Consider the following 14,902-nt stretch of genomic DNA (forward strand, 5'->3'; position numbering starts at 1 on the left):
AATCTGTACGTGCACGCAGCACCAGGACGAATGCTTTGCCTAAGTGCTAATGTAGAGAACTGGCGTGCAGCTGCTTATGTTTTAAGAAATAAATCAGGGATCACGGAAACGTAAGAATAGCTCATAGTTTCGTGCAAGTTACACTTCCTGAATCTTCAAGTGTTCCAAGTGTCCACATAAATAAGTCTGAATCTAATTTAAGAGTCTCAGAACTAAAGTACAAATGTGCAGAATATGAAAAGAGGCGAAGTGACATCCATCATCTCCCACATCAATTTCTTTTACCATGAGATCCACTCTGGATCGTTTTGAACACAGTCTGCTGAGCATTTACTTGTCATGTTAGTTTATTTTAGCATTTCGTAAAAAGAGTCAGGTTCCTCTTATAAACTCTAGATTATTCACCTCGTCTTTCTCCACAGTGGCGTCATTCACCAGGCGAATGTCATCGTGAACGTCAAAGCTGAACAGAGGGCCTGTTGGGAGGAAATAAAGTGAGCAGGAAACAGAAAACAACAGAGTTACACTGCAAAAAAAGGTTCTAATTTAATCTTGTATAGATGAAAATCAATTTGATAAAAGTAGGATTGTTAATAACAGGTAAATGAGTTAAGACTTTGGACACTTCAGATGAGATTAGAGCAGAAATTTCTTCAGTTCAAAATTAATAAACCTGCTGTGGGATGTGGAAAAGGAACTAGGAAATGTTCATTACAATCACCGACAAAAACTCAAGTGGAGTTTTTCTTTAAATTAAGGGTATAACTTTGAGCTTTTTGACAGATGATTTGATGTCAAATCTGTTATAATGCATCGGAGAGACTTTTGTCTCTGTATGGCCAAAAGGCTGCTGCTCACTTACCAGATTTCCCCCTGGCTTTGGTCACGATGAAGTCATAAAAACTGTGGTGCTGAATGATACAAAGAGATTATGAGGGATTAAATTCAGCATTAAAATAAAGACCTGAGATCATTCATCATACACACCCCAAAACAATTCAATTATCTGACAGAAAATCTGAAATAAAGATAGATAATTCATCTCATCTGATCGCATAACAAACTGAAACGACACACTATAAGAAGAAGCTAAAACGTCTGACGATGCCAGCAGATCCTTCCTCTAAGGATCACATCTTCCTGGATGTGCCACTCACATGTGGGATAATCAGATCCTCTTTGATGTACATCAGCTGCTCGACTCCTGCAGACCTACATGGTAAAGAAAACAAAGCCAATAAAAATAATGCATTATGTATGTAATCATGCGTTTCATAAGGTCTTTGCATAATGTGCCATTGCATTAGCATTTGTTTCTGGGTTTTATGGTGTATGAAAGGAGGTCTTCATACAACCTGTTTGTTGTTAACTACAACATTATCCCTAAATAAAACTATCTGAAACATGCTCTAATTAACAATATCCTCCAGAAACAAACGGAAAATAAAATCCTTTCAGGGTTTCAGACTGACGGTAACCCGGCCTCAGCTACATCACACTGATTTTGTTTAAATATCTGCCTACACTCTGTTCAAGGATGACGAGTGTAACAGATTATTCTCTGCTTAAGGGGGATATATTATGGTAAAGAAGCATATCTTTTGGCGTCTGACGTCGCTACCAACTCAAAAAACATCTTCGCACTTTGTTTGGCCCCCCCCTGCATTTCTAAAACATCTGCAGTTGATTTCACGCTGCCAGCAAAGACTATAACTGCACAATAAAAAAGTTCCCATGACCCGATTCGAAAAAACGTCTTGAGGTTAAGTAAAGGCAGTAGGAGAAATTCACAAGGCTTGAAGGAAGGAAAGATGACCACGCTGCATTGAGAAGGCCACGTCACTTGTGTTATATTAGCATAATAAGTTATGATTTAAAGGATTACTTTATCATCAAGGTTGGTAGTTAAATGAATGAACCAAAAGGCACTAAAGTGAAGGATATTGTTGTCAAAGGCTCCTCGGACTCACACTGCCGTGGTCATATTTATCCACTCAAAAATCCCATTTAGTATGAGTGGATAAATATGATCAAGCATTTATTTAAAAGAAGGAATTGTGGGGTGGAATTTTCTCCTTTCTCTCTTTAAGAAAGATCCAATGTTTTATACGCTAAAGGAAATAATAAAGGAAGAATTTTAGGTCTTTTTCTTACTGCCTTTGAGAATTCAAACAGGTTTCATCATAGCTGCTACTTCATTACTTTCTGGGTGGGTAATTTCTCTAATTTAGGAACCTTTCAAAGCAAAAAAATACTATATGACCTTTCCTTAAATATCCAGCCATCTCATCTGAATCTCCTTTAAACTTCAGCCTCAAATCAAGCTGCATTTGCTGTAACTGGAAGGTAGGAAGTTGAAACTTTTTTTGCTTTTTGCTTTGCTATTAACAGCAAATTCTCATCAGCATTTACAGAGTTCGCTTAAAAACTAAATGACCAAATAATGTTTAACCGGGTCTTTGTCTACTGTTTTATATCAAGAGTCTGACTTCAAATTGGTGTTCTTTGGTTAACGGCAGCGTCTTTAAGTCACAGCTTTTAACGTTAGCCGCTAAAAACTTCCAGGTGTTCTTTGTAGAAAAATTTGTTTAAAAAAATTCAACGACAGCTATCGAAAGAACTGGAAAAGGTGACACCTATGACATTAATTAAAAAATGTCTACGTACCATACAGCTGAGATATACAAAGGAAAACTTTACAGGCGGACCAGATTATCCTATAATGCCACTTTGTGTCCCCATATAGGACATAAATCTCCAGAGCCTGTATAGTCTGTCCTGGAGCTGAATAGGAGTAAGCAGCAGTCACTGCAGGCAGTAGAAGTAGAAAAACAAAAACTGCTGCCTAACAGAGCATAGAGACAAGTAGAAGTTAATAAAATCAGCTATTAGAACAACAGTGGAAGCTCCTAGCAAGTTAGCACGACCTTTAGCACCACTTTTTCCCACAAATATACCGTGTTTGGCAGCAAAGTCACAAAATGAAAAAACAGAAGCGCCGAAACAAGAGCAAATATTGGTATTGTTTAAATTATTTGGAGACAGCTTTCAGGTAGTAAAGGACTCAAACTCAATGTATTAATTCAGTTTAAGCCAGTTCTGTTTGATATATGTGAATTACCAAAGAAGACCAGTGGCGGGTTAACAAGATACAAGTCAAAAACTGTCAGTCAATGGCAGTGTTAATACATTTCCTGCCATGTTTGTGCTCAGAACCAAGCTAATTGTATAATATAATGCTATCATGACCAGCCGGCACAGTATCAGCAGTAAGATCAAAACTAGCTTAAACTCTTCTTATAGTTGGTTGTTAATTGGCTCTTTTTCTTGATGACTTTTTAGTTCAATTGAAAAGAAGAAAAAAATTGCTCCTGGTAAGCTGAAAAAAGGACTTGGAAACAAACAAATTAAATCAAAGTAGTGCAAGCTAACGACTCGTACGCCCCTTTGTGGTGACAATTTTTTAATACTAAAGTTAAATCCATCTTCAGACACAGAAAAATGGTGAAGCCAAAGGGTTCATGAAACCAGTATTTTCTGAAAGAACTACGAAGCGACTTTTGACTTGTGTACAAACCGGTCGGCGAGCCGGTAAGTGACACTCAACCATCCACCTTCCTGCCTGTGGTGCTGTTTTAACTACATGGGCAAGTTCAACAAGACCCATAACAAGACTGCCTAAAGGAGCGATCAGCACCAACTGTTTGGGGCACAAACTGGAGAAGAGAGAAATCTAAGTTTTTGAGAACAAGCAACTGCTTTTTTCCTTTAATCAGTTCAGGGTGTTGAAGTGTAAACTTCCAGGCAAGGTACTGTACACCTAGCCTGGGTGCCAGCCAAACTTAGCCCCGCCCATAACATTTTTTGGTCGGGAAGTTCGGTCTGGCTCTGCTCAGTTGGGAAATCTCTATGCTCGACATCAAAACAGTCGACCCAATCAGATTGCCAGGGCGGGCTTTATACGATGATGGACAGATGATCATCAGGGACATTATCGACTACGTCACTAAAGAGTGCTTGGTTTGAATTCGTTTGAAACAAACATGGCTGCCGCTGGAGAGCTAGGGTGTGTAGATTCTGCCATCGAGTCTGTTCTACAGGATCTCCACATTGCATTCATTTTGAAAGACAAACAGAGGAACGCGATAAAGGCTTTTATCGATAGAAAATATGTTTTTGCCGTCCTTCCTACAACAAGTGTGTGTTGCTTATTCTATGTCACATACTACGTTGCTCTGATTGGTTGTAGGTCTATCCAATTGAGCGAAGAGGCATTTTTTCTCCTGGTTCGGTTGAAACACGCCCCATACTCAAAACTCTATCGAGCGGTATCAGACTCACATTCTGACTAGAATCGTGAGTATGACGTAGTCAGGCTACTGTACACCCTCTCATATGGTAAAAATGTCTTCAAGGATTAATCAGTGTAACGTGTCCAAATCTATATTCGCTTGGCAGCTCGAAGGTGTTTGTATCTCAGTTAAACATTACCCTGAAGAAGAATGGGAAGTGGTTTTATTCTATAATCAAAAATCAGCTGCAAAAAAAGGAGCTGTAAATTCATGGTTTAAAGGGGCAGTTCCTGAACAGCTCAGTGGTATTTATTATCAAACTCGTAAAAAAAAAAAAAAAAAAAAAGAATTCCTTCTCAAACTCTTTTAGTACTGTCATCTTCCTGTCCTCCAAAGAAGGAATTACAAATGGAAGATGACCTACCGTTATGAGAACATTTAACGTTTAATACAACTTTAAGTTTTAACTCACCTCAGCTCACTGAAGTCCTTCCTGAGGACTTCCAGGGCTCTCTGCAGAAAGTTCTGCATGGTATTACCCTTCTTCATCTGCAGCAGAATCACATATAACACATACAACATTACAACTTAATGAAAACACGAACAAAGAATCCATTGTGTTGAATGCTCCTTTATAGCATGAAGAGAAGTTATACAGCATCACTTCTCTAAATGTCCTGATATCCTTCATATAAGTGTTTTCACACATTACCTTGACAGTTTTTCGATGTCCAGAGCCATCCCAGTAACTGAATGTAATCTCAATCTCCTCATCTAGATAAGTAAATAGGTAGGAAGTAAGTAGATAGGCAGGTAGGAAGGTAAATAAGTAAGTTGATAGTAAGATAAGTAAGTAGATAAATGGGTAGGTAAGCAAATAAGTAAGTATATTGGTTGGTTGGTAGATAAGTAAGTAAGTAGGTAAAATAGGTAGGCAGATAAGTAAGTATGTAAATAAGTAGGTAGGTAGATAGGTAGATAAGTAAGTACGTAAATAGGTAGGTAGATAAGTAAGTAAGTAAGTAGGTAAATAGGTAGGTAGGTAGGTTGATAAGTAAGTAAGTAGATTAATAGGTAGGTAGGTAGGTAAATAAGTAGGTAGGTTGATAAGTAAGTAAGTAGGTAAATAGGTAGGTAGGTGGGTAAATAAGTAGGTAGGTAGGTTGATAAGTAAGTAGGTAAATAGGTAGGTAGGTAGGTAAATAAGTAGGTAGGTAGGTTGATAAGTAAGTAAGTAGGTAAATAGGTAGGTAGATAAGTAAGTAAGTAGGTAAATAGGTAGGTAGATAAGTAGGTAAATAGGTAGGTAGATAAGTAAGTAAGTAAGTAGGTAAATAGGTAGGTAGGTAGATAAGTAAGTAGGTAGGTAGGTTGATAAGTAAGTAAGTAGGTAAAAAGGTAGGTAGGTAGATAAGTAAGTAGGTAAATAGGTAGGTAGGTAGGTCGATAAGTAAGTAAGTAGATTAATAGGTAGGTAGGTAGGTAAATAAGTAGGTAGGTTGATAAGTAAGTAAGTAGGTAAATAGGTAGGTAGGTGGGTAAATAAGTAGGTAGGTAGGTTGATAAGTAAGTAGGTAAATAGGTAGGTAGGTAGGTAAATAAGTAGGTAGGTAGGTTGATAAGTAAGTAAGTAGGTAAATAGGTAGGTAGATAAGTAGGTAAATAAGTAGGTAGATAAGTAAGTAAGTAGGTAAATAGGTAGGTAGATAAGTAGGTAAATAGGTAGGTAGGTAGAAAAGTAAGTAGGTAGGTAGGTTGATAAGTAAGTTAGTAGGTAAAAAGGTAGGTAGGTAGATAAGTAAGTAGGTAAATAGGTAGATAGGTAGGTCGATAAGTAAGTAAGTAGGTAAATAGGTAGGTAGGTAGGTAAGTAAGTAGGTAGGTAGGTTGATAAGTAAGTAAGTAGGTAAAAAGGTAGGTAGGTAGATAAGTAAGTAGGTAAATAGGTAGGTAGGTAGGTAGGTCGATAAGTAAGTAAGTAGGTAAATAGGTAGGTAGGTAGATAAGTAAGTAAGTAGGTAAATAGGTAGGTAGATAAGTAATTAGGTAAATAAGTAGGTAGGTAGGTAGATAAGTAAGTAAGTAGGTAAATAGGTAGGTAGGTAGATAAGTAGGTAAATAAGTAGGTAGATAAGTAAGTAGGTAAATAAGTAGGTAGGTAGGTTGATAAGTAAGTAAGTAGGTAGGTAGGTAGATAGGTAGGTAAATAAGTAGGTAAATAAGTAGGTAGATAAGTAAGTAAGTAAGTAGGTAAATAGGTAGGTAGGTAGATAAGTAAGTAGGTAAATAAGTAGGTAGGTAGGTAGATAGGTAAGTAAGTAGGTAAATAGGTAGGTAGGTAGATAAGTAGGTAAATAAGTAGGTAGATAAGTAAGTAGGTAAATAAGTAGGTAGGTAGGTTGATAAGTAAGTAGGTAGGTAGGTAGATAGGTAGGTAAATAAGTAGGTAAATAAGTAGGTAGATAAGTAAGTAAGTAGGTAAATAGGTAGGTAGGTAGATAAGTAAGTAGGTAGGTAGGTTGATAAGTAAGTAAGTAGGTAGGTAGGTAGATAAGTAGGTAAATAGGTAGGTAGGTAGGTCGATAAGTAAGTAAGTAGGTAAATAAGTAGGTAGGTAGGTAAATAAGTAGGTAGGTAGGTTGATAAGTAAGTAAGTAGGTAAATAGGTAGGTAGGTAGATAAGTAGGTAGATAAGTAAGTAGGTAGGTAGGTTGATAAGTAAGTAAGTAGGTAAAAAGGTAGGTAGGTAGATAAGTAAGTAGGTAAATAGGTAGGTAGGTAGGTCGATAAGTAAGTAAGTAGGTAAATAGGTAGGTAGGTAGATAAGTAGGTAAATAAGTAGGTAGATAAGTAAGTAGGTAAATAAGTAGGTAGGTAGGTTGATAAGTAAGTAAGTAGGTAGGTAGGTAGATAAGTAGGCAAATAAGTAGGTAGATAAGTAGGTAGATAAGTAAGTAAGTAGGTAAATAGGTAGGTAGATAAGTAGGTAAATAAGTAGGTAGATAAGTAAGTAAGTAAGTAGGTAAATAGGTAGGTAGGTAGATAAGTAGGTAAATAGGTAGGTAGGTAGGTCGATAAGTACGTAAGTAAGTAGGTAAATAGGTAGGTAGGTAGGTAAATAAGTAGGTAGGTAGGTTGATAAGTAAGTAAGTAAGTAGGTAAATAGGTAGGTAGGTAGATAAGTAGGTAAATAAGTAGGTAGATAAGTAAGTAGGTAGGTAGGTTGATAAGTAAGTAAGTAAGTAAAAAGGTAGGTAGGTAGATAAGTAAGTAAGTAAGTAGGTAAAAAGGTAGGTAGGTAGATAAGTAAGTAGGTAAATAGGTAGGTAGGTAGGTCGATAAGTAAGTAAGTAGATTAATAGGTAGGTAGGTAGGTAAATAAGTAGGTAGGTTGATAAGTAAGTAAGTAGGTAAATAGGTAGGTAGGTGGGTAAATAAGTAGGTAGGTAGGTTGATAAGTAAGTAGGTAAATAGGTAGGTAGGTAGGTAAATAAGTAGGTAGGTAGGTTGATAAGTAAGTAAGTAGGTAAATAGGTAGGTAGATAAGTAGGTAAATAAGTAGGTAGATAAGTAAGTAAGTAGGTAAATAGGTAGGTAGATAAGTAGGTAAATAGGTAGGTAGGTAGAAAAGTAAGTAGGTAGGTAGGTTGATAAGTAAGTTAGTAGGTAAAAAGGTAGGTAGGTAGATAAGTAAGTAGGTAAATAGGTAGATAGGTAGGTCGATAAGTAAGTAAGTAGGTAAATAGGTAGGTAGGTAGGTAAGTAAGTAGGTAGGTAGGTTGATAAGTAAGTAAGTAGGTAAAAAGGTAGGTAGGTAGATAAGTAAGTAGGTAAATAGGTAGGTAGGTAGGTAGGTCGATAAGTAAGTAAGTAGGTAAATAGGTAGGTAGGTAGATAAGTAAGTAAGTAGGTAAATAGGTAGGTAGATAAGTAATTAGGTAAATAAGTAGGTAGGTAGGTAGATAAGTAAGTAAGTAGGTAAATAGGTAGGTAGGTAGATAAGTAGGTAAATAAGTAGGTAGATAAGTAAGTAGGTAAATAAGTAGGTAGGTAGGTTGATAAGTAAGTAAGTAGGTAGGTAGGTAGATAGGTAGGTAAATAAGTAGGTAAATAAGTAGGTAGATAAGTAAGTAAGTAAGTAGGTAAATAGGTAGGTAGGTAGATAAGTAAGTAGGTAAATAAGTAGGTAGGTAGGTAGATAGGTAAGTAAGTAGGTAAATAGGTAGGTAGGTAGATAAGTAGGTAAATAAGTAGGTAGATAAGTAAGTAGGTAAATAAGTAGGTAGGTAGGTTGATAAGTAAGTAGGTAGGTAGGTAGATAGGTAGGTAAATAAGTAGGTAAATAAGTAGGTAGATAAGTAAGTAAGTAGGTAAATAGGTAGGTAGGTAGATAAGTAAGTAGGTAGGTAGGTTGATAAGTAAGTAAGTAGGTAGGTAGGTAGATAAGTAGGTAAATAGGTAGGTAGGTAGGTCGATAAGTAAGTAAGTAGGTAAATAGGTAGGTAGGTAGGTAAATAAGTAGGTAGGTAGGTTGATAAGTAAGTAAGTAGGTAAATAGGTAGGTAGGTAGATAAGTAGGTAGATAAGTAAGTAGGTAGGTAGGTTGATAAGTAAGTAAGTAGGTAAAAAGGTAGGTAGGTAGATAAGTAAGTAGGTAAATAGGTAGGTAGGTAGGTCGATAAGTAAGTAAGTAGGTAAATAGGTAGGTAGGTAGGTAAATAAGTAGGTAGGTAGGTTGATAAGTAAGTAAGTAAGTAAGTAGGTAAATAGGTAGGTAGGTAGATAAGTAGGTAAATAAGTAGGTAGATAAGTAAGTAGGTAAATAAGTAGGTAGGTAGGTTGATAAGTAAGTAAGTAGGTAGGTAGGTAGATAAGTAGGCAAATAAGTAGGTAGATAAGTAGGTAGATAAGTAAGTAAGTAGGTAAATAGGTAGGTAGATAAGTAGGTAAATAAGTAGGTAGATAAGTAAGTAAGTAAGTAGGTAAATAGGTAGGTAGGTAGATAAGTAGGTAAATAGGTAGGTAGGTAGGTCGATAAGTAAGTAAGTAAGTAGGTAAATAGGTAGGTAGGTAGGTAAATAAGTAGGTAGGTAGGTTGATAAGTAAGTAAGTAAGTAGGTAAATAGGTAGGTAGGTAGATAAGTAGGTAAATAAGTAGGTAGATAAGTAAGTAGGTAGGTAGGTTGATAAGTAAGTAAGTAAGTAAAAAGGTAGGTAGGTAGATAAGTAAGTAGGTAAATAGGTAGGTAGGTAGGTAGGTCGATAAGTAAGTAAGTAGGTAAATAGGTAGGTAGATAGATAAGTAAGTAAGTAGGTAAATAGGTAGGTAGATAAGTAATTAGGTAAATAAGTAGGTAGGTAGGTAGATAAGTAAGTAAGTAGATAAGTGAGTAAGTAGGTAAATAGGTAGGTAGGTAGATAAGTAAGTAGGTAAATAAGTAGGTAGGTAGGTAGATAAGTAAGTAAGTAGGTAAGTAGGTATATAAGTAAGTAAGTAGGTAAATAGGTAGGTAGGTAGATAAGTAAGAAAGTAAATAGATAGGTAGATAAGTAAGTAAGTAAGCAGGTAAATAGGTAGGTAGGTAGGTTGATAAGTAAGTAAGTAGATTAATAGGTAGGTAGGTAGGTAAATAAGTAGGTAGGTTGATAAGTAAGTAAGTAGGTAAATAGGTAGGTAGGTGGGTAAATAAGTAGGTAGGTTGATAAGTAAGTAGGTAAATAGGTAGGTAGGTAGGTAAATAAGTAGGTAGGTAGGTTGATAAGTAAGTAAGTAGGTAAATAGGTAGGTAGATAAGTAGGTAAATAAGTAGGTAGATAAGTAAGTAAGTAGGTAAATAGGTAGGTAGATAAGTAAGTAAATAAGTAGGTAGATAAGTAAGTAAGTAAGTAGGTAAATAGGTAGGTAGGTAGATAAGTAAGTAGGTAGGTAGGTTGATAAGTAAGTAAATAGGTAAAAAGGTAGGTAGGTAGATAAGTAAGTAGGTAAATAGGTAGGTAGGTAGGTCGATAAGTAAGTAAGTAGGTAAATAGGTAGGTAGGTAGGTAAATAAGTAGGTAGGTAGGTTGATAAGTAAGTGAGTAAGTAGGTAAATAGGTAGGTAGGTAGATAAGTAGGTAGATAAGTAAGTAGGTAAATAAGTAGGTAGGTAGGTTGATAAGTAAGTAAGTAGGTAAAAAGGTAGGTAGGTAGATAAGTAAGTAGGTAAATAGGTAGGTAGGTAGGTCGATAAGTAAGTAAGTAGGTAAATAGGTAGGTAGGTAGATAAGTAAGTAAGTAGGTAAATAGGTAGGTAGATAAGTAATTAGGTAAATAAGTAGGTAGGTAGGTAGATAAGTAAGTAAGTAGATAAGTGAGTAAGTAGGTAAATAGGTAGGTATACAAGTAAGTAGGTAAATAAGTAGGTAGGTATATAAGTAAGTAAGTAGGTAAATAGGTAGGTAGGTAGGTAGGTAGGTAGATAAGTAAGTAAGTAGGTAAGTAGGTATATAAGTAAGTAAGTAGGTAAATAGGTAGGTAGGTAGGTAGATAAGTAAGAAAGTAAATAGATAGGTCGGTATGAGAAGGAAATAAAGGGAAAAGGTGATTAATACACACTGTTGTGCTCCCTGAAATATATCATTATCAGCTGTACTGCAATAATTAAAACAACAAGATCTTCAAGCACTTATCTGGGCACTTAAGGCATTTGAAAAAACTTCTATGATGCATACACACAACTTTAAACACAACAACAATCTTTGACAGTTTTCAGGCTAATAAAGACAGCGTGGGATTATGACCTAATATGCAATTAGGTCTGGGAAACAGTCTCATATTTGGTTAATTTGCCCACCACAGCTAAAGCCCCTCCACCAAGTCCACCATAAAAGCGCTAAACTGAATTAAAACTGCAGTTGGTGATGTCTGCAACAGATGTAAACAATCTCCTGCTGATTGTATCCACATGATTTGGAGTGTTTTTGATGCAGTGAGCAAAGCCTGTAGCTACATCGCCCTCCTCTTCATACACCAACTTCTCTGCTATAACAAGGAGGAATTTTGGGTGTGACTGTTAAAGCTGCAGTCTGCAGGATTTGTTGTTGTCATACGTATAGTCCTAATTTTTGGCATTTTCAGAGTTTACATGATCTATCAGAACGCTTGAAGTTGAAAACGGTGACCTCCGTAGTCGCAAAATGCAAGAAATGCTTATTTTTTAACCGAAAAATAAAAAGTTATTCAACTTCCTGTCCCGCCCCATGAAAACACATGAGAACTCGTGCACGTAGACGTGCACGCCAGATGCGCTTACACGACTCCTCATTCATCAACTCACCTGTCATTTGCGATCATGGAAGACACAGTAAGTAGACTAGCCCGTAATGAAGTTCAATAGTCCAGATAAATAAGCGTGGGGACGAGCCTACCTTGTATCACGCGTGCACAATCGGTGATTGACAGGCAGCAGAGCCCAGCTCGTAACCTGATTGGTTACCTTTTACCGGTCCGGTCGCAATTTTGTAAACAAACCTGCTGGCTTTGGAGGGACCTAGCGGGACATATAGGGGACCTAGAGAACTCTTTTTTTTTTTGTATTGGGGTATTTAATGTACTACTTTCAGAATCCCCGGACAGTTCCAGGCATTATGCTTGAAAAAGAGTTGCAGACTGCAGCTTTAAAAGAATAAATCGATATAAAAAGAAACAAATAAAAAAACTAAAAGTAAAGAACAAAAAGAAACAATTCAGAGTGCAATGTCTCCAGGTTATGCAGTGTAATCCTGTCACTCACTCTTAATCTTTTCCTGTTTGAGCTCCCACTCCTGTCTGAGCTCTTCTCTGAGGCGATTTTCCTCCTCCTGAACAGAAGAAGTTGCCAGAATCAGTGAAGCTTAATGTTTCCAAACATATCAGATTAACATTTTTATGTAATGCGAGACTTAACTGGATCCATTAGCAGACGACATGACAGCTTTGCCAAAATTTGCCTTTTGCCAAAAGGGCTCATTTAATGATCTCTTTATTTATAGTGGTGGCGACAAATATTCATAAGTGAGTTTAGCTTGTTAAGATTCAGCAGAAGAAGTTTCTGTATCATGTGAATTTGTGGCTGAAAAACCTTATATTTACTGGCCTCTATGCCAACAACTGCTGCTTGCATTTGTCTTGTTCAGCAGATTGCCATTTAAAGCGGTCTTTACAATTAAAATGGCAAAATGAGGACAAAGCTGAACACACAAAAGACTCCAGCTAGTTTAATGCACATTAACCTCACCTCTCTGTCTCGATCAGGAAGGAAACTGGTGTCCACATCTGGATTTTTCCCCAACTTTTTCTTCTTAACTGGAGCATCTTTGAGAAAAGTCAGTAAGATGTCTTCATTTAGAAGAATGGTTAAACATATGTAAAATACAATCTACTACCATCAGTTCAGGCCAACAAAAAGAATTCTTATGGAGGAACATGTAATATGTGCAGAATAGGAGAACAGAGGCTGGGTACTGCTGGAGACAGTGCAGCTAAGGTGCTGTTTACACATACCCGGGTATTTTAAAAAACACATATTTTCTAACCTTCGTTTTCAAAAAAAACTTGGTGCACACAGCCTCGTTTTAAAAAAGAACCACGTCTACATTGATCCGCATAAATACGCTATCAGGAGCTGTTAAATTACGCCAAGCCTGACGGTGGTATGGCCGGGCTCTGTCTGCCAACAGAAGCTCCGCAATTGCTGCTCTCCGCGCCGTAATGCGCCTTTGTTGTTCAATACATTGTATGACTGTAATTTTCAAAATCACACAATCGAGTATAGCTCTCAACAACAGAAATGCTGCTAGTACCTCCATGCTTGCCAGATAGGGGCGGGGCTCTGTACTATGACGACAACTCCGCATTCCATTCTGAAAACTCCGTTTTCGTCTCTTTCAACCAGTTTACACACAAACGCTAAACGGAGTTTTTAAATAATCTCCACTTTTGCCGGAGTTTTTTTTTAGCTTCGTTTTCGGAGGAAAAAACTCCGTTTGTGTATAAATGAAAGGCACAAACGAAGGGAAAGGTCTTCATTTTTCAAAATACCCGGGTATGTGTAAACAGCACCTAAGTGGCTGAACACTTTCACATATTTTGGAGTTGCCCTGTAATTTAAACTTTTGGTGAGAGAGAGCCACTGAAATACTGTCAACGGTCAGTAGAAAGCGTCATTACTGCTAAGATAGAAAAGTAAGTCAGTAAGTAGCTGGGTAGGTGAGTAAGTAGGTAGATAGGCAAGTAAGTTAGTAAGTAATTAAATAGGTAGGTAAGTAAATTAGTAAATAGGTAGGCAGGTTGGTAAGAAAGTAGATCTATAGATAATCAAGTAGGTAGGTAGGTAAGTGAGTAAGTAGATAGGTAGGTTGCTATGTAAGTCAGTAAATATGTTGGTAAGTAGGTTTCTTAAGACCAAAAGTAGCTAAAGTTAAACAGATTTATGTCTCTGTCTGACTTTTTGGCCCAAATCTGTTGTTTAACTGTGTAATTTAATTTATGTTATGGTTCGGATGGATGGATTGAACAAAAACCTTTGGAGCGAGTCCAGATCACAAACATCAAACACTCACAATCCTGCTCTTCTTCAGTTTCCTCGTCTTCCTCCTCCTCATCCTCAGGATTGAAAGATAAACTGGCTATTTTCCTCTTCTGCTCCTCTTTTCTCTTCTTCTCTTTCTGCTTCTCGAGCTTTCTGCAGAGAAAAAAAACAAACAAACAATGTTATTATTTATGGGGTGTTTGGGTTTTCCGTTTTTCCATGTTCTTGTTTTCCAGCTCACGCCTCTTTATTTCCTTTGCTCACTTCTGTTAGGAGTTTTCACTTCCTTTTCCTATCAGGTCCACATTGCTCTTTGCCTCAACTGCCGTTCATTTTGTAATCTTGTCCTGGTTTTACTTTGCTCTCTACCATCTCCTGTGGTCCTACGTCATTGTTTACCGTTTATAGTCAGTATCTCAGTCCATCTATCATTTGCACCTCTTAAATTTTGTTCATGCAGTTTTGTTTGTACATGGCTGTTCCTGCCTTGGCAGCACCTTCGTTTTGGATTAAAGCTTAAATAGTTTTCCACTGACCATCTTCCCCTCCTCCTCCAATAGACCTGCATTTGGGGGTTTTTTTCCACAAGCTTAAAAAGCAAATCATGACAAATCATGACCCATCACAATCAAAGAGCTGATCTCGTTGGCAAGAAAAAAAATACTGTCGAGACTTGATGCTTTGAGACATTTTTTATGGATTTTGGGATGACTAAAGCTTGACATCACTCGTGTTGTCAATAGATCTTTGTAAGTAAAGTTATATAAGCAGAAGCTTGTTCTCCTCATAAAAATTACTCAAGACTTTAAGATATGATTATCAACATTTCAGACAACTCAAAGCAATTTGTAATTACAGTAAATTAAAGGGTGCAACAGTTTAAACGCATCTATCAGTACAATAATCAACTTTATTTCCAGACTCAGGGTCCATTTTCAAAAATCAAAACACAGTACATAGACAATGCATAAAGACAAACAGAAACAAACTTATAAAAGACGCTTGTACCAGTGTTTCCACATGTATGACTGGTATCGCACCGCACTAAGCGCAGGATTTGAC

At 36.9% G+C, this 14,902-nt stretch overlaps 1 protein-coding gene across 1 annotated transcript in view; it reads right to left on the minus strand.

The window, feature by feature from the left end:
- fam50a (family with sequence similarity 50 member A) overlaps window positions 1–14,902 on the minus strand; it is a 28,084-nt gene that overhangs the window by 4,746 nt on the left and 8,436 nt on the right. The window contains exons 4-11 of the mRNA XM_075476145.1: window positions 13,872–13,993; window positions 12,548–12,624; window positions 12,065–12,131; window positions 5,005–5,066; window positions 4,765–4,841; window positions 1,158–1,212; window positions 863–911; window positions 406–476 (exon numbers count right to left, since the gene is read on the minus strand). Coding sequence (XP_075332260.1) covers window positions 406–476; window positions 863–911; window positions 1,158–1,212; window positions 4,765–4,841; window positions 5,005–5,066; window positions 12,065–12,131; window positions 12,548–12,624; window positions 13,872–13,993 — 580 coding nt within the window. The remainder of the gene's footprint in view (window positions 1–405; window positions 477–862; window positions 912–1,157; window positions 1,213–4,764; window positions 4,842–5,004; window positions 5,067–12,064; window positions 12,132–12,547; window positions 12,625–13,871; window positions 13,994–14,902) is intronic.

The sequence above is a fragment of the Odontesthes bonariensis genome, chromosome 10 (assembly GCF_027942865.1).
Source record: "Odontesthes bonariensis isolate fOdoBon6 chromosome 10, fOdoBon6.hap1, whole genome shotgun sequence".
NCBI lineage: Eukaryota > Metazoa > Chordata > Actinopteri > Atheriniformes > Atherinopsidae > Odontesthes > Odontesthes bonariensis.